This window comes from Sciurus carolinensis, chromosome 2 (genome assembly GCF_902686445.1).
Source record: "Sciurus carolinensis chromosome 2, mSciCar1.2, whole genome shotgun sequence".
NCBI lineage: Eukaryota > Metazoa > Chordata > Mammalia > Rodentia > Sciuridae > Sciurus > Sciurus carolinensis.
The window spans coordinates 83654096-83672372 of record NC_062214.1 but is presented as its reverse complement, the minus strand read 5'-3'; the positions used below and the strand labels follow the sequence as shown (position 1 = coordinate 83672372).

At 46.1% G+C, this 18277-nt stretch overlaps 1 protein-coding gene and 1 pseudogene across 14 annotated transcripts in view; one reads left to right on the top strand and one right to left on the bottom strand.

Moving 5' to 3' along the window:
• Positions 1 to 1311: 1311 nt before the first annotated feature.
• LOC124978024 (60S ribosomal protein L7-like 1) lies at positions 1312 to 2262 on the top strand (annotated as a pseudogene).
• A 7302-nt stretch (positions 2263 to 9564) lies between these two features.
• The window catches only part of Gramd2a (GRAM domain containing 2A), a 32533-nt gene continuing 23820 nt past the window's right edge, over positions 9565 to 18277 (bottom strand). For 7 of the 14 annotated variants that reach the window (XM_047542481.1, XM_047542486.1, XM_047542487.1 and 4 more), the window contains 11 exons: positions 18144 to 18236; positions 17258 to 17315; positions 16818 to 16914; positions 16107 to 16210; positions 15350 to 15448; positions 15000 to 15071; positions 14428 to 14490; positions 13322 to 13466; positions 12982 to 13081; positions 11992 to 12096; positions 9565 to 10053 (listed from right to left, as the gene is read on the bottom strand). In XM_047542481.1, the coding sequence (XP_047398437.1) occupies positions 10005 to 10053; positions 11992 to 12096; positions 12982 to 13081; positions 13322 to 13466; positions 14428 to 14490; positions 15000 to 15071; positions 15350 to 15448; positions 16107 to 16210; positions 16818 to 16914; positions 17258 to 17315; positions 18144 to 18236 (985 nt within the window). In that variant the 3' untranslated portion in view covers positions 9565 to 10004. Of the gene's footprint in view, positions 11726 to 11987; positions 12097 to 12981; positions 13082 to 13321; positions 13467 to 14427; positions 14491 to 14999; positions 15072 to 15349; positions 15449 to 16106; positions 16211 to 16817; positions 16915 to 17257; positions 17316 to 18143; positions 18237 to 18277 lie in introns of those variants that run through there. The other 7 variants (XM_047542483.1, XM_047542479.1, XM_047542480.1 and 4 more) reach the window with 7 other exon arrangements.

Below are 18277 nucleotides of genomic sequence, written 5' to 3'. Positions count from 1 at the left end.
TGGACTTATGCCACCTCACAGAAAATAAGAAAATCACTATGTAAATCTAGCCATGAACAGCTCTTCAACTGATGTGCTAATTTCTTAGAGATTTTCTTAGTTGTAATCATTTTGCTTAGTTGTAATCGTGTGCAAGCATTATCTTAAAGGTAACATGGGGTCACATCAAGTTCGTAGACTGATTTTCTTAGGCATGTCCACAGTTTTGGGATTTTCAGTTAGCTCTTATTTGAGGTTGTTATGAATAGTAGCACTACAAACACTCTTCATTAATAACTTTTTTTTTTTTTTGGTACCAGAGATTGAACTTAAGGGTCACTCAACCACTGAGCTACATTACAGCCCTATTTTGTATTTTGTTTAGAGACAGGGTCTCAGGTGCTTAGTGCCTTGCTTTTCCCGAGGCTGGCTTTAAACTCTTTGATCCTCCTGCCTCAGCCTCCCAAGCCACTGGAATTACAGGCATGCGCCACCGTATCAGCCATTAACAACTTTTTATTTCAAATTTTCTCCTTGAGGAATGCAAAACAGGGATAGACATGAAATCAATATTCCATATGTAGGTTCAAGGTGTCAACTGGGTGGAAGATGCCCTGGACTGAACCCAGGGGTGCTTTAACCACTGAGTAACATCTCCAGCCCTTTATTTATTGATTTTTTTTTGAGATAGGGTCTTGCTAGGTTGCTGAGGCTGGCCTTGAACTTGTGATCCTCCTGCTTCAGCCTCCCTAGTCTCTGGGAATACAGATGTGTACCACCATGACCAGCACAATTTGTCAATTTTTTTAAGACACCCAAGCATATGAATGATTTATATTCCTTTCATAGCTAGGGAATTGTCTAAAATATACATATATAACATATATATAAAAGAAGTCTAAATGCAGATACTCTTGATTCCAGAACCAAACTCCTAACCAAAATGCTGAACTCTATCTTAATTTTTACTGGTAATATTTTTCCTGTTTTAGTTCATAAACATAAAAAAAATGCTATTAAAAATAAAAATTTAGAGATAGACACTCATTTCTATGAATGTGACATAATCTTTTCCAGAGAGTTTATTGTTTTGTTGCAGTAAACATCTAGATGGACCTTTATGGTTAAGAAAAGTCAGCCCCTTGGGTTTAGCCTACCTAAGGAGGATTCAGGAGATATCAGTTATTCCGAATAATAATATGGAAAAAAAATCTGGATTTTTTTCATTGTATACCCTAGAGAAGGAAAATGGGGCCTAGAAAAGAAAGAAGTAGGAGGAGGATCAGAGAAGAGAACTGATGGGACACATCCCAGAAAGAGGGCAGAAGAGGGGGGCCTATTGGAGGGCATGGTCACTGAGAAGTCTCCTACTATCATAAAGAATGGCTATTACATTTCTATAACCAGCTGGGCATGGTGGTGCACACTTGTAATCCCAGCAGCTTGGGAGGCTGAGGCAGGAGGATCATGAGTTCAAAGCCAGCCTCAGCAACCCTGTCTCTAAATAAAATACAAAATAGGGAAGTACACACAAACAGTAATCGCAGCTCTGGGAAGATGGCAGAGGAAGAGCAAAGAAAAAATATCCCTCTGGTTCCAGAAAATCTCCTGAAAAAGAGGAAGGCTTATCAGGCCCTCAAAGCTACCCAGGCAAAGCAAGCGCTTTTGTCAAGGAAGGAGAGAAAAGGAAAACAGTTCCGATTTAAGCAACTGGAATCATTCCTACATGATTCCTGGCAGAAGAAACGTGACCAAGTGCACATCAGAGACTAGAGATACCTGATAAACATTCCTTGGCCTTTGTTGTATGCATCCAAAGGATTAGTGGGGTGAGTTTGCTGATGCAGAGGACCATTGCAAGACTTCATCTGAAGAAAATATTTAGTGGTGTCTGTTAAACTCATTCCGCAACGCCTAAAAACGCTACGGATAGTAGAACCTTATGTGACTTGGGGATTTCCAAATCTAAAGTCTGTCCAGGAGCTCATCTTGAAACGTGGACAAGCAAAGGTCAAGAATAAGAGCATCCCCCTGACAGACAACACAGTGATTGAGGAGCACCTGAGGAGGTTTGATGTCATTTGTCTGGAAGATCTCATTCATGAAATTGCCTTCATGGGAAAGTATTTCTGGGAGATCACTAGGTTCTTGTGCCCTTTCCATCTCTCTGTGGCCCATAATGCTACCAAAAATAGAGAGGGCTTCCTCAGGGAGATGGCACCTGTCTATCAGGGTGAACACATCAATCGGCTCATCCACCAGCTAAACTAAATCCCGAATATCTGAAAGCAGTGCGTTGGAAGCATGTTTTTGTTTGATGGAATTGTTATCAAGTATCTTCAGAGAAGATTATTTTCTGCCTTAAGAAACTGGAAGGAAGGAATTGAGGAAGAGACAGTAGTTATGATCGTGGTAGGCACTTGTCATCATAGACCAGTTCCAAGGAAAATTCCATTGTTTCCTACATTGACAACCTCTGTCTCTGAAGTCAACACATGCCATGGAGAAAAAAGTCCTGCTTTGTCAGGGGTTTAATGTTGGTGAATGAATAACCCAAGCATGTATACAAGGCTCCCTAAGACTTGTAGCAGTTGACCAAGTCCAGGAGCATACTTGAATCTGGAGGTCCCAAGAGCCTTGTTTTGAAAAGACTTGAAATACTTAGGAAGAAAAGCACAAAAACAGTGCAAAAAAAAATATATATATATATATACATGTATGTATATATATGTATATATATGTATATATATATGTGTATATATATATGTATGTATGTATATATATATATATATATATATACACAAAATAGGACTGGGGATGTTGCTCGGTGGTTGAGTGCCTCTGAGTTCAAAACCTGATAACCTTTCCCCCTTAAAAATTTCTATAACCAGATAGCTGCATGTCGAATTTAAAGTTTTCTGCTTTGTGGTATAGCCTTCATTAACTCTAGATCTTTCAGACAATTTGGAGACATCCAACAATCTTTGTGGCAGAGCATTTGGAGAAATGAAGAATGAGAAGTTGGCACATCATGAGGCAAAAGGCAATAGACAGGGCTTGGGTGGTAGTTCAGTAGTAGAACGCTTGCCTAGCATATGTGAGGCACTGGGTTCAAGCCCCAGCACCACATAAAAATAATAAATAAATAAAATAAAGGTATTGTGTCCATCTAAAACTAAAAAAATAAAAAAATTTTTTTTTTGCAGTGCTGGGGATTAGAACCCAGGGCCTTGTGCTTGCAAGGCAAGCACTCTAACAACTGAGCTATATCCCCAGCCCCCCAAAATTTTTTTTTAAAAAGGCAATAGCCAAAGGAACAGGGGACAATAGGCAAGCACACACATTGTGTTCTGACCCAAGAGATACAGAAGCCACCTTGGAAATCTTTGGAAAACTTGAGGTCCAGGACTTCCCAGGTGATTAAAAATGAACCTTGGGCCACTTTTATATTGAAAGAATGACTGTAAATGTTAAATTATTTGAGGTTAACCAGGTTGGAAACTTCTGGGTTACGTTCAAGTAAGAAAGAGCATTTATTGAGCCACAGTAAAATAAATTTGATTTATTAGCAACATTTGTCACAGACTCTGCCCTGCTTTCAGGACACCAAACCCTTCTGGATCTTCTCCTTCCTCATCAGGTTCTGCTGTTTCCTTTGCCAGTCCTTCTTTTTTTTTTTTTTGCCCCCTCTGATCTCATATACAGCGTACCTCAGGACTGAGTCTCCCAGCCTTTCCTATTTCAACAGATACTCAGTCCCCTGGTGTCTCATTCAGTCTTATGCTTTTAAATACCATTCATATGTTGACAGCTTCCAAATTTCTATCCTGCAGTCTTCTCTCCTGTCCAGACTCATATAACCCATTGACCATTTACCATGCCCACTTGAATGCCTAACACTCATCTCAAACTTCACATATGATATTATATTTCTGATCTTTCTCCCCAAAGCTGTATGTACCACTCCTAACTTTCCCCATCTCCATCCTTTTAGGCCAAAACTCATGGACTCTTCCTTAATATACTTTTTCTGTAATGATGCCATATCCAGTGTAACAGGCAATCCTACTGCTTTTACCTTCAAAATATATCCAAAACCTGCCCATTTCTACCATCTCCACTTCTACCATCCTAGTCAGAACCACCATCATCACTTACTTAAATTATTACAGAACTCTCCTAACTGATCTCCCTGCTTCCTCTCTAGCAGCCAAGGATGATCCTTTAAGATTTATGTAATAAAATCTTATGAACTATTCATTCATCTGCTCCCTATTTCATTTGGAGTCAAAGCCAGAGTTCTGTTAGTGTCTTATATGCTCTTCCTCCCCTCCCTGACTTTGAGCTCATCACCCTGTCTCTCTTTTCTCTCTTCCAGCTCTGCCTGCACCCTTCTCTTCCTGAACAAGCCAGGTATCCTCCCACCTTAGATCTTGTGCATTTGCTGTTCACTCTCTCTGGAAAATTCCACAAAGCATCTTCTCTCACTTCCTTTAAATCTTTGCTTAAATATCAGTTTATCAATTGAACCCTCACTGACCATGCTCTTCAAATGGCAGTCTCCTACCAACTTTTCCAGTACCTCCTTTTAGTCTACCTTTTTTCTTTTTCCTTTAGCATTTATCTCCTTTTAATATACTGTATAACTTATTATCTTCATTGATTATTATCTGTCTCCCTCCCCTGGCACTGTAATATATAAGCTCCATGAAGAGAAAAATCTTTATTTGCCTTTTTCAATAATATATCCCAAGCACTTAGCACAGTGCTAGCCTGTGGTAGGCACTCAATTGTAAGTTTTTGAATGAAAATCTGCCCCCCTACCAACAGAATGAGGAGCCACAACTTTGTACAACACAGTCATTTTCCTCTGGATCAGAAATTGAAAAACTTTCCCTTAAAAGTTCAAATAGTATATATTTTAGGCTTATAGGTCATATGGTATTTATTCTAACTACTCATTTCTGCCCTTAGAGCTCCTGAGCATCTAGAGACAACACATAAACAAATTGATGTGACTGTGTTTCAATAAAACTATTTACAAAAATAAACTGGCCAGTAGGCTATCTTTCACTGATTTCTGTTTTAGACAAAAACACATCTTGGTAAATCAGGTTTTCTCACTGACAGGCCAGGCTCTAACAGTTGCCAAAAACAAAATTCTAGAAGGGTGAATGCCAACCTAGAAAAGTTACAGATCAGTAGCTTCTCTGTGTGCAGGCAGATTGGGCATTCCTTACTCAAAGTCGTTGTTGAGTGAGATGTGATTTAGGGGGTTGGGCAGGAAAAGAAATCCTGGCATTGGTCACTTTCTTGCTAATGAGTCCAGAATACATTATCTGTGACTCTGGATCATCCTCTAGAGGTTTCTAATATGCAGAATAATCTACTTCTGAAGGCTCTTTTCTAAAACCATTAAGTTCTTTGGTATTGATGAGAAATTTCCTGTGGCAAGTAAACCATTTTTACTTTTATCAGCAATTCTAAAAGTCAATAGACTGATGCAGTGTGTTAAGAAAATACTTGCTGTGCCAGAGGTATGACTCAGGGGCTGGAGACATATCTCAGTACTAGAGCATGAGGCTCTGGGTTCAATCCCCAGCATGACAACAACAACAATAACAACAACAAAAACCACCATACCTACCAAACAAAAAAAAAAATCTTCCAAGGTCCAGGTCCTAATTTCCTGCCATTCAGGCTAATGATTCTCAATCAGGGACAGTTTCGTTCTACCCGCACCCTCACCCTGGAGATATCTGGCAATGTCTGAAGATATTTTTGTTTGGCGCAGCCAGAGGTGGGGGCTACACTGGCATCAGGTGGGCAGAGGTAGGGATGTAGCTAAGTGTTCATACATAGGATAACCCTCTATGACAAGGAATTACTCAGCCCAAAATGTCAGTAGTGCTGAAGTTGAAACCACAATCTAGATTATTCTATGGGACTTTTAAATCACCTTGTATTCTACTGCCAAACCAATCTTCCTAAGCCATCAAATACACTCATCCCACCTAAGCTGCAATAGCTCCAGTAGCTCTTCACTCCCTGCCTGAAAGACCAAGTATCTCTTTTTCATCCTGGTATTTAGATCCTAAGGGATTTTGCCCACTTATATTTCTGTCCTGCAGCAGGAACTCTACTTCTCTGAAGTTGTCACTTGTACCACCCTCTGCACCCACCATCCTTTTGCTGATGCTACCCCCAAACACAAATGGGAGGATCCTCCCCACATCGCTCCTCTGATCCAAATCTTACTCATTCTTTGAAGCCCACACATGCTGCACACCCCTGTGCCACTGAGTCAGTCTGTACTTACCATGGGCTCACTGGTCTTATACTGTTACACAGCTAATCCTTCTAGGTGGCCCTCACTAAACTTTCTCAAGGGGTCAGTCAGTACTGTATTTCTGGCCTATTGATCTGTTTCCACAGTGTAAAGTACAAAAACTGTATTATTGAGAGTTAAATGAGATAATGAACATAAAAAGTCCCCTGGTACACAGGTGCTCAGAAAATGGTAGTGTCATAGCATCTATAAAAGCATACATGCAGGAGTCCATAGAAAGTGCTTAATAGATTGCTCAAATAGAGTTATGTGCTAAAGATAACACAACATTCAGATTAGCCTGGTATTTGGAACTAGCAGCAAAGAAAAACTTCCATCAGAAATCCTACACCAATTAACACGCCTTCATGCTAGACCGAATCCAGGAGCAGTGGGGGTCACATTTTCCCAAAGTGGTGCCTAAGCCAACCTTTCTACATTTAGCAAGTTAATGAACAGCTTGTGAGTAATTCTTTGCCCACCCCACTCGGGCCCAATTTAGAAGGCTGCCAATAGAATATCAGCATGCCAAATTCTCTGCTTCGCTGGGGACCCAGCTCTGTTCCCCACAAGTGCTTCTGCTTTAAGCCATGGAGGGTCTGTTGTCCTTAGGGAAGTCATATCAGTGGGGTGAGGCTGTAGTGTGGGCTTGGCCTTCCCCCAGACGAAAGAGGACCTCGTCTCAGATCCTGTGAGAGGAGCAGTGAGTGGGGGCATCACATTCCCAGCAGCCTAGGTTTGGCGTCGGGCCAGGCACTGAGTGGCAAACAAGAAGGAACACATTCCGGGAAGGCAAGGAGCCCTGCCAACATGAAGGCAGCCCAGCAGGCAGAGCCCTGCTGGGCGCCAGGTGCTCCTTGTCTCTGTGGAGGTCAGGCACACAGAGGGATGAACTCCAGTTTCTCTGGATTATCCTTTCAGAGGCTTAAATGCCTCCCTCCCTCTCGCATCTAGTGGATGAAGCATACGTAACCATTCAGCTTCAACCTCTCTGCTTTGGGGTTCAACTCCTGCTAAGTAGGAGGAGATAGTGCCACCACCGTCCTGAAACCACACTGCATGGGAGCCGGATTTCTTTCGTTCGTGCCGAGTGAGAGAGAATGCTACTCACAGCAAGGGCAGCTCCGGGAAGAGCCAGGGGTATTGTGCCCTAGAAGCTGAGCTCTTCACCCTTGCGCCTCCACCCTTGCAGCCCAGACACTCGTGTTTTCACACACACGCGCGTGCCACACACACACACACACACACACACATACACACAAAGTGTTCTTCATACCTGCGGGTTTCGTCTTCCCACCAGACAGACCTTCAGAAAGTCTGAAGAACCCTTGGAAATGCTTTCCCTTCAGAATCACTGCTGGCCTTTCCCCAGGCTTGGGGTCGGGAGGAGCAAAGGGGAAAGGGATAGCACTATTCCTCGGGAACTAAATGGCCACATGAGCAGGCCTGGAGATTCCCTTCTTCCATTGTACAGGCGGGCATGCTGGACTTGGAAGAAGTCTGGGCCCTGAAAAACCCAGCAAGGAGGCAGCAGGGACCTTGCTCTGAGAAAGGAGACTCAAGTCTGTTACCTCTTTGGCTCTAGGTGTTCTTACCGGACTTTGCTGCCACCTAGTGGGTCAGTTTTCCTCTCTTCCTGCTCAGAAAGAAATCCAGCCTTGCGTTTAGCTGGGGATCTGGCCTCAATCCAGTCTTAAGGCAAACCAGAGATCCTTCCCGGAAATGTGTTTCTGGCCTAGGGCTCCCTGATTCTGTGGCCCAGCAGCTAAGAGGACGAGCAAGGGCTTCCAGAACTCACCAGTGGGTCTTCTAATGACATGGCAACCAGATGGGAGAGCCAGGCTCCTGAGGGAGGGCAGTTTAAGTACCAGTTCTGAGGGACAAAAGTCCTCCCTGGGCTCCCTTCATTCCCACATTTGCTTTTCACTAGAACTCCTGCGCCTTCTGACACTTGTCCTCTGACTAGGTCCCACATTGCAGAACTGAGGCATTGCCCATGTGTACATATTTCTCTCTACTCCTCCAAATTTAAGGTAGTTATTTCTCCCTTATAAAGTTAGCTCATTCAACTTAAAAACTATAAATATGTGATTATATGCCCTCTCTGTGATGGTGTTACCATGAAGCAGTTCCTGAAAAGAGTGAGGAGGGCATGTTTTAAAGAATTTTTTTGGATTGGTTTCTCTATGTCCTTCAGAAGTATGTAGATCACCAACCATATTTTCCTGTATTTTGCCTCCAGATGTTTATTTCCTTTATCCAGGGAAAGCACTAGGTTTCAGCAAACACTAAAACAACCTACTAGTCTCAAATTTTCATATCTGAGCTATGATAGCCAGGGAGTATACAAACTTTCTTCCCCTGCCTACTTCACCAATCTCCCCCCAGCCCCGCATCTTCATTTCTCTTCTCTTCTCCCTGTCTTTGGACTAGGGATTAAACCCAGGAGTGCTTTTACCACTGAGCTACATCCCCAACCCTTTTTATTTTTGATATTGAGAAACGGTTTCACTAAGTTGCTTAGGGCCTTGCTAAATTGCTGAGACTGGCCTCAAACTTGCAATCTTCCTGCCTCAGCCTCCCGAGTGGCTAGGATTATAGGCATGTGTCACTATGCCTAACTCATATCACATTTTTTTCCTTCATGGAACCCCATCACAATCTTTAGCTCCCTTGATTGTCTACATATGTACTCGGAACTTACCTGCACATGGGATGTAACTTAAGTGCCTTTGGGAAACAGACACCATGTGCCATGTACACTGCTGTGCCTCCAGTGCCCATCATCACAGCTGGTACAGATCTGGGCTCAATAATATTTATCGAATGAATATACTACTAGAAGGGGGCATTGTTGGGAGAAAGAAAAGGGTAATATGACCAAACTGGAATTTAGTCTTCCTAGGCTGTAAGTCACAGAAAAGTCCACAAGATTTTTCTGGCTTTGAACTCCACAGATTTTCCTGAATTTAGAACTATTTGAGTAAGGGACATCGCTTTGGAGTGCCCTGGAGAAATGAGGAAGAATTGCCCGTGTCCACCCAACAGAAGGGAAAGGCTTTAGTGGTTTTCTGTGATCATCTTCATCCTTCCCCCATATGCCTGAGGTCTCAGTCAGCTCAGTGAAATCATTTGAGATTTGCAGAATACTTAGGATTCTGGGAATGGACTTGGGTTCCATTAGTCTCCTTGGTGCTGAGTAAAAGGACCTCTAGTGAGTAGTCAAAAGATAAAAATGAACTTTCCACATCACAGAACACTAGAAAAATCAAGATTTTTTATTATTTTAAACAATATTCAAAGGCTAATGCCACAGTGGAACAACCCTAGGGTGTTTGATCCCAAACTCTCAATTAGAGGAGCATTAGCCAACACAAGCAGGAATGTGTGAATACTTTAACAGTTTATGAATGAGCCCAGTAGAAAATAGAGTAGCCCCAGAGGACCAGGGTGGGGAACAAAGGGAGAAATGGAGAAAGGATGGTCCAGAGGAACAGGCACACCCAAGCCACTCAGAGCCCTGGGCCACAAGCATGTCTCCAAAACCACCTACCCTACAGCACACCTCCAGCCCTTTCTGAGTCCAGGGTCTGGCAGGAGACCAGCATTGCGGCACATCCAACTGTGACTTGGCATCTCTCATGGTCTCTGGTTCAACCTGGCAAGGCTCAGAGAATGGATTTGTTCTCCCTGCCTTTTAGCACGGACCAGGGAGGAAATGAACTGGAGCAAGAAGCATTGTTTCCCTGAAAATATGGTGAAAAAGAGTGATGAATGGGGCTGTATCCAAAAGTAAAGAAAGAAAAAAGATGGGCATGCATCCAGTGTGGCACTGTGAGAGGAATCAGCAGTGAGTTTCACCTGAGACGTCCAGATTCGGTGCAAACCACACACAAGGCCAGGCTCTACACTCAGTCTGGGAAAGTGGTATGTGGAGAGGATAAAGAGCTCTCTGGTCTGAACTGGGATTGTCACCTACTATCAGTCCTTCCAGTCCTCATTTGGATTTGTCATGAACAGAACAGATGATCTCTGGTCTGTGATAAATAATTTCCATGTGGATTTCCTCCCCTGATTAACCTCTTGGTATCAGAGAGGGGAACACAGTGGCTGTTTCTGACACTGCCCACATATCACAAGTGCCTTTCTCTGACATCTGTGGTCTCCTTACTAAGTCCTTTCTGGAACCTCCACAGGTACTGTCTTAGCAAATGAGAGTCCTAGGAAGATCAGGCCTGAGTTCTTTTCAGAACAGAGAAGGCAGAGAGAGGAAGACTCTCCAAGGCAAAACCATCATTGTATCTACCCATCTTGTCCCTTACATTTCTTGTGCCCAAATGTATCAGACTAAACACCTAGTCTGCATTGAACTAGGCCCCGCTAGGACACCTGCACCTTATTCATGGGGAACAGATCCTATGGAGTAAATGACTGTCCCCCATGGCCTGCTGACTGCAAGTGACATAAGTGAAATCTGCCCTGTGGTGGCCTAACACCATTGCATTTGGCTGCCCAGGCAGGTCTCCCCAGCAGACTGCTGTTGGTCATGCCTGAGATCTGGGCCGTCAGGCAGGAAGTACCCAGAAAGAACTCAAATCAAAGCTTCCACCCTCCCCCTCACCTGCTTCCAGGGCCTGGGACACCTTGGAAATGTTTGAGCATACCAGGGATAGACCTAATACCAGGTAGGTGACCACAGGTAATCAGAGGTCCTGCTTCACCTGTCTCATCAGAAAATAACAGCAGGGGATATGGAATTCTGGGACCTCCATTCTCCTTCACAGCCCTTGCCACCATCCCTTGCTGTTGATAAAATTTTTTCTGGATTCGACTGGATCCTCATTAGGGGCCAGCACAGAACTTTGGCTCGGAACAAGAAATGTCTTTCTGGAATCTCCAGGGCAGAGACCCTCAGTGTCCCAAGCAAGAGCAGTGTGTTAGAAGAGAGCAGAGCACACACACACAGGATTTATGTACTGGCCTCTTCCTCCCCGCCTACACTGGAGTGGGTCATGTGATAGAAAGCCATGTTCCAGGCATCAAACATGGCCTTTGGCCCTTGAGGTAGCCCCCAGGGCTCTGCTTGTGTGCCAGAACTGTTTTAAAGGAGCAAGTTTAATTTTTTGTTTCATTAAGTGCTTGCTGAAGTTTAGTGTACAGAATTCCTCTGCTGGTTCCAAAAATCTAGCTTTTTGTTTGAGTCCAAAATTTGTAGGATCCAGTTAATTTGTAAATAGGTACTTCAGATCACCCATTGAGGGAGGAAGAAGACTTGGGGGAGCAGAGGGATCTAGAATATTTTCCTTCATATTCAGTCTCAGCATAGCAGCAGCATAAATCAAAGGTATCATTGGAAGTTTAGCACCCAGAGCATTCTTCTTGGAGAAGGTACGAGGACAAAGGCCAAATGGCTGTTACCTGCACACAGGAGAGATGAATGCTCAGATTAGAGAAAGTGCCCAGAAGGTGGACAGATGTGAGCATAAGGGCCAGTGAAGTCTTCTTTCCCCCTTGAAAGTAGTCCACAGTAGGATCTGTATACCTTGCACACACTATTACCCAAACTCGCTTAGGGTCATCAAACCAGCAGACAACATGGCCAAGTCCACCCAGAGTAATGGGAAGACTGGGCTCCTAACCTTAGCCCTCAATCCTAAAGGTTTTAGGAAGAGAGAGGATCTCACCTGTGCCCAGGGACTGGAGCATCCCAATTTAAGGAGCATAACCGTTGTTCCAGTTGGGAGATGCGGAATGCCAGATAGGATGAGGACATGACCAAGAAGCAGATCCTAGAGAAATGGGCAAAATGGAGTTGAACATTTCTTCTAGAAAAAGGGTATTTGGGGAAGCTCACTGGAAATAGGTATGTGGACTAAGCTACTCCTGCAACTGAGTAATTAATGAACCCTTTGCCCTGCAGCCATGTTCAGGCCTGGGCATCATTCTTCCCAGAGGCTGCATGGAGTCCTGAGGCCCATCCCCATGGAAATGTCCTCACAGCCTGGCAGGAATTCCGGGCCCTTCAGCTGAGCTCTGTCTGTTGTCCCATCTTCCCCCTCTGACCAGTCACCTTGGTCCTTCCTGGGCCTCCCCTAGGAAGCCATTAAGATTCCCTAAGGTGGCAGGCCCATCCCCCCTGCAGGTGCTGAGGTTGACAACCACCTAGCCCGCAGAGTCAGAAGAAGCAGATGAGGCAAGATGAGGGAAAACCAGGGGCTGGCTGTGCATGTAACCTCCCACTACTACTCTACTGGTCCTTAGAAAGAGGTACAAACAAGTCAGGGGGTCTAGAAACTTCCCTAATGGGCAGTGGGGAAAGCATGCTTTTCCCTGGGTCAGTACTTCTCCCTAACTATCTGATGGCTCTCTCCAATTCTGCCAACTCTCTCCTCTCCCCAATCCTGAGCAGCGGTTTTCCTTTTCTCAATAGTGTCATATCCTGCCCCTCCCCACTGCACAGCCTTATGCCTAAATTACAGGATTTCAGGAGCAAAACTTTCTCTTGCTATAGAAGGGCAAGTCAATGGACCTTCAGGCACTGCCCAAGGCTCGGCATTTGCTTTAAATCTTCCCCTGGCTCTAGATAGTGACCTCTCCACCCTCCAAGACCCCTGTTCCAAATATCCAGACCCTCCCAGGTGAGTCTGTCCTCCTCCCCCAGCACAGTCACCTACAGCAGGAAGACGACCTTGAGGAGGCGAGAATCCCAGAGCCTCAGCTCCTGGTCACTTGTGGGCTCCTCCTCCAGCTCCCTGTCCTCACAGGCTGCACTCTCTGCAATGGGAGAGCAGTTAGGCATCTTCTTAAGGCAGGCAGGACCCCAGCCAGCATGGGGCGTGCCTCCCTCTCCTCCTTTGCTGAAGCTACTTGGGCCCCTGACTTTTTCATATTGATTTGGAGAAAGAAAGAAACATCTCTCAGAAGCCCTGCTGACTATGCTAAACCTTTTTCACAGAACTAGAAGGAAGTCTGGCCTCTGCAAGTGTTTGTCACAGAGAAGTCCCCTGAACTCACCAGAACCTGGAGGCTTCCTGGAAGGGAAGAAGCTGTCTGTGCAGTCCATGGATGCCTGAGGGATATAAGGGATGTTGTCTGGGAGTGACAGGGATCTGGAGGCAGGGCACACTTTTCTCCACTTCATCTCAGGAATGAGGACTTCCTACAAAAAAGATAGAAGTTGTCTCACCACTGCCTTTGGGCTCTCTCTTGCCCTAAGGGTTTATCAAGGCTTTCTCCAGATATTCCAGTATGGGAGTCACTTAGGGACCTTTATCCCTCGATGCTTAGCCAGAGATGGAAGCAAATTCACAGGTGGGGACAATTGCCATAGCTCAGTCATATATCTCTCCTATCTGCTCCCCTTGCTGTGGCAACAACACCTCTGCCAAGAAACAGTCTTTGAGGGTCACTGCTTAGAACTACAGCGGTTCTTAGATAAGCCAATCCTGGTACATGCTCAGATCTGAGTCTGAGATTGGCACAGCTGGCCTTAGATGGCATAAATCATGGCTCCTTCTAATCCAGTCTCTAACCCTGAACAAATCACTGACATTGACAGGAGAGACTTAGGGTCTGTATCAACAGAAATGGGAACATCATCTTCTATCCCCTGCACAATGTTATGCATATTGCATACTTGGCTGAATGCTTAATAGTTACTGAGCAGGCTTCAAACACCCTGGGGTCATTTCTACCCCTATCTCTGCGCTAAAAACTCAGCTCTGCCCACCCAGGTCCCTAAATACCAAAGTGAACTGCTGGCACCTCAGCAAACCTAAATTCTGTGTGAGTTGTAAAGTGACAGTCTTTGCAGTTCTTCTCCAGAGACATGTCTGTCTCCACAAAAGTCCTCTTGACTATCAAAGGAAAGAGGATGGATCACTGACCCTGCATCCATACAGGTGTGGGACTCAAACTAAATGGTGTTCCAGGGCCTAGACTTCTGTTCTGCTCAGAACAGAAAAGGCATTAAGTAGCTCTGTGTGGCATGGAGTCTAGGGGACCCTCTGGCACGGTCTGGTCACTGGCTCTTGAACCTGGTGCCTAAGGTCCTGGGAGACCCTAAAGCCTCAGAGCCACAAGTACTCTCAGTAGCGTTTGCTCCCAGCCTCAGTTCTCACCGGAGACTCACACTCCGGTTCCTCTGGAAATTTTCTTACACTCAGACTCTTCTTGCTGGAAGGCTGAGGAGGAAAGGAAACAGGAAAGTTGGACATAGGGAGGCCTTGATATCCTTCAAGATAATTTACCTCCAAATAAGTCATGTTGTCTCAGGTGAAGCTCAGCTCCCAGGGTTTGCAGGGGCCCCCTATTCCATACTAGAGCAGAAGGGCAAGTCCCAGGCAACTTAACCTCCAATGCTGCCAACCCCTCCCCACTCCCATCCTCACCACAGGCCAGAGAGGATTGCAGGTCATATTGGGAAGCAGCCACATACTCCTATTTTTACGTAAGTGAGTATGGATGTGTACACGAGGACATTCGAGGGCCCACTGGTCTTAAACAGACATGCTCACAGATGCGCAGTTCAAGTACAGCCCCTGGTACACTGAGTCTGAGCATTTACTCACACTTCCTTCTCCTGTTTCCTGAGCTAGACAGACAGGTGACCTCCCCAAACAGCCTTGTCCCACAACCTGGGTCCAGTTATGAACAGTCTCCCTGACCCAATTTCTGCTCCTTGGCTCCATACCTGTAAGTGTGTGCAGACCCTCCTCAGCAAGTCATATACATTGTCCCGGGAGAGAAGTGACACAAAGACATACTGGGACATAGAGAAAAAATAGAAGTAGTTAGATTGCTGTGCCAGCAGGCCACCTCCATGGATTGGGGGCAGGCCAATAGGGATATGGACTGAGACTCAATAAAAAGCCCCCACCCAGGACTGTCTCTTCCAGCTTGTTATATGGCCTAAAATATCCACTGGAGAGTTTCAGGGTAGGGAGAAATAAAGCCCTGGGAGTGGGCCAGAGTCAAGCAGTGGCCTCCTGAGTCTGGGGCGTGGAAACTGACAAGGAAGTGCTGGCCCAAATACTCACTGACCTTCTGGCTGGTGTTGGTGGTGATGGCCAGTCCATTGGGAAGAAGTCGCGCCATCTTGTGTTTCTTTATCATTTGCACAGATACCACAGGAATGACCACCTGAGAGGGAGAGGCATACTTCTCTCAGGACCCAGTCCCAAGGACATAGTCCCTTTTCTACCTGCATAGGGTTGCAGCCATAGTTGGCAATGATCTAAGCATGGAGACCCTGGAGAAGGCTGGCCTCATGTGGGGAAACACCCAGGCTCCTCTTCCAGTTATTCCCAACACTTTGCCCCATCTTGGCTGCACATGCCATTCTGGACTCATCTAGGTATGATCTCTTTATTCAAGAGACCAAGGATACAACCATCTTGGTAGGTAGATTTCTGATAGATCCCACAGTTGGGTTATGGAGTTTTCTAGAGTTCCCTATACTCTCTCTTGACCTAAATATGATCCCTCTAAATGTGATATCCATCTCTGATTCTGAAGGCATTTCTGAGATACCCAGAGACAGAATAATTTGGCTGTGAATTGTGCAAGCTACATGTGGGGTCAAGATTGGGACCTCTGTTAGAAAGGGCAGGACTACTTCCCTGGATACCCGATGAGATACCTTGATGCTGCTTATCCAACCAGTGAAAGGCTTCACCAAGTGTCCAGCATGCAGAGGAAAGGGATGACTAAAGGCATGCCCACAGGGCAGGAGCTGCCTCTTCCTTGGGCTGGGGCTGGGGCCTTGCTGGGACATAGCAGCCTTACCACCCATCACTACCTTGATATCCTTGCCAAAGAGGCTGGCATGAAAGCAGAGCCAGTTGGGGGAGATGTAGAGCCGGCCCTGGAGAAGGAGGTCCCTCTGGAGTGCACAGGAGCATACTAGGAAGTCACAGAAGAGAAGACTGCCATGAGCAAGGTCAGCCCAAGAAGCCTCAGGCCTGAGTCTTCACACTCAAGAGTCTAGAGTCCAGTCTCAGCGCCTGCCCTCCTCAGACTCCCCTGTCTCCATCCCAGGCCCCAAGCAGTACATCTGCCTAGGTGATCCAAGAGTCCTTCTCCTGAGAATCCTGCCTGCCCCATTCATTGCAGTAGACTGCTAGATCCAAGCAGGTTCCTGCCTAGGGCCTCGAAGCCTGGATTTCTACTACCTCCCGGCAGAACCCCTTGCTGGGCCCCACTCTTGCCCTGCCCTGGGGAGAGGACCTTGACTGTGCACATGCTCAGTGAGGGGTGTGAGCAGGAAACAACAGTTCCTGATAAAAGAAAGAAATGTGGAAGCCTATATTTCTTCAAGAAAAACTTCATAAATTCAACTTCATATCCCAAACCAGCCCAGTCTTTTCACACTTTTGAAGGAAGAAGCACCAATCGAATCCAAAGGGCAACCAGTTCCTATATCTAAATTGTGAATTGGATGCTCCAGAGTAGAGTGCCTGGGACCCAGGCACTGCAGGCACCTGGCAGCCACATCAGGGAGACAGCTCACCTTTTAGAACCATTTCCTCCAAGGGGATGTCCTTAAACAGCTTGTGGTATTGCTGGTTGTATTTACTCAGTGGTGTCTGCAAACACATGGGCTGGATCTGAGAAGCCCAGGGAGATCAAACCACCAAAAGGACCCTTCTCCAATCACCAAGAAATAATGCCACAGCCCCCTGCCCAGGAACTTCAAATGAAGAGGCCAATAAACAGCCAGTGGGTATGGAGTGCTGAGTTCCAAGCACAGGTGGTCTCCTGATAATGCTGAGTCCTGACAGGCAGCCTGTGAATGGAGGGGAGACATACCACTCCCACCCAGACAGGGACACCCACTTAGGTCTCCTGGATTCCTGCTGATAAGCCTAGTGGCCAAGGAGTCATTACTGAATTCAGACAGCCCAGGGCACCTCCCCTGGTGAACAGTAGGAAGTCAGTCTCTCCACTTACCCCTTCCCGGCCATACTTCTTTATCTCTTCGCCCTTCAAGCTTTCTGGCCAGTACAGACTGCAAAGGAGACATTCCATTCCAGGAACAAAGAACCCTTGAGTCCTGCCCATGCATCCTCAGAGCCAATTCTGCCTGGCTTTGAGCCAGAAGGTTGGGGCAGAGATTGGAAACTAGAGCCCTTCTCAAGGGGACATAGCAAAATTCTAAGTACAGCAAGCACACAGCTCATTCCTGGGGAAGGGCAGGGAGTGGGTGCTGAGAGTCCTCCTTCCCAGACAGGTATGAGCACAAACCACAGGAGAGTGCTCAGCCTGAGCCTTAGTCTCCCAAGATGCTTAGGAGCTGCCCTCCATGTGTGTTAAAGACCTCTCCCATTTCTTTGGCTAAGAGGTAAGCAAAGGAACAGTGTAGGGATGGGGTCATTGGCGGGGGGGCTTGATGTGGAGACATGAGACTCACAGCTCTGCGACCAGGCCATGGGCTATGATCTGGCAGGCCTGCCCTCTTTGCCACCTCCTCCCAGTGGCCTAGAGCTGCGCAGTTCGGGGCTCAGCACAAGCTCATTCAGATTGACCGAGGCTACCAGTCTAGGGGAAGAGGTGGTGTTGAAAGGAAAAATTTTGCCCTGACCAGACTGGCCAGAGGACAGGTGGGCACGGAGGCAGTTGGTAACCCGAGAAGCCTAGACTCTACTAGGTCTCAATGCACTGGAACAAGCTGGAGGGGTGGGAGAAGAGCCCTGGGCAGCCTGTGCCCAATGTAACAGACTTACTAAGGGGCCCTGGCCAGCCTTCAGGTCCCCTTTCTAAAAGGTCACCTCCCAAGGACTTCCCATTCCTCAATCTGCATGTACCTCTGATTGGGAGTGGAGATAGGGGGGCTCACCTGTATTCTGGGGGTTCCTGAACCCTGTCTGGTGTCTCCGTGTAGGATGCAGGGCTCTTCAGAGATGCTGTCTTTCCATGCATTTGTTGGTTGCTACGGAGAAACAGGCCCATATCAGGAAGTGGGGCATTTGG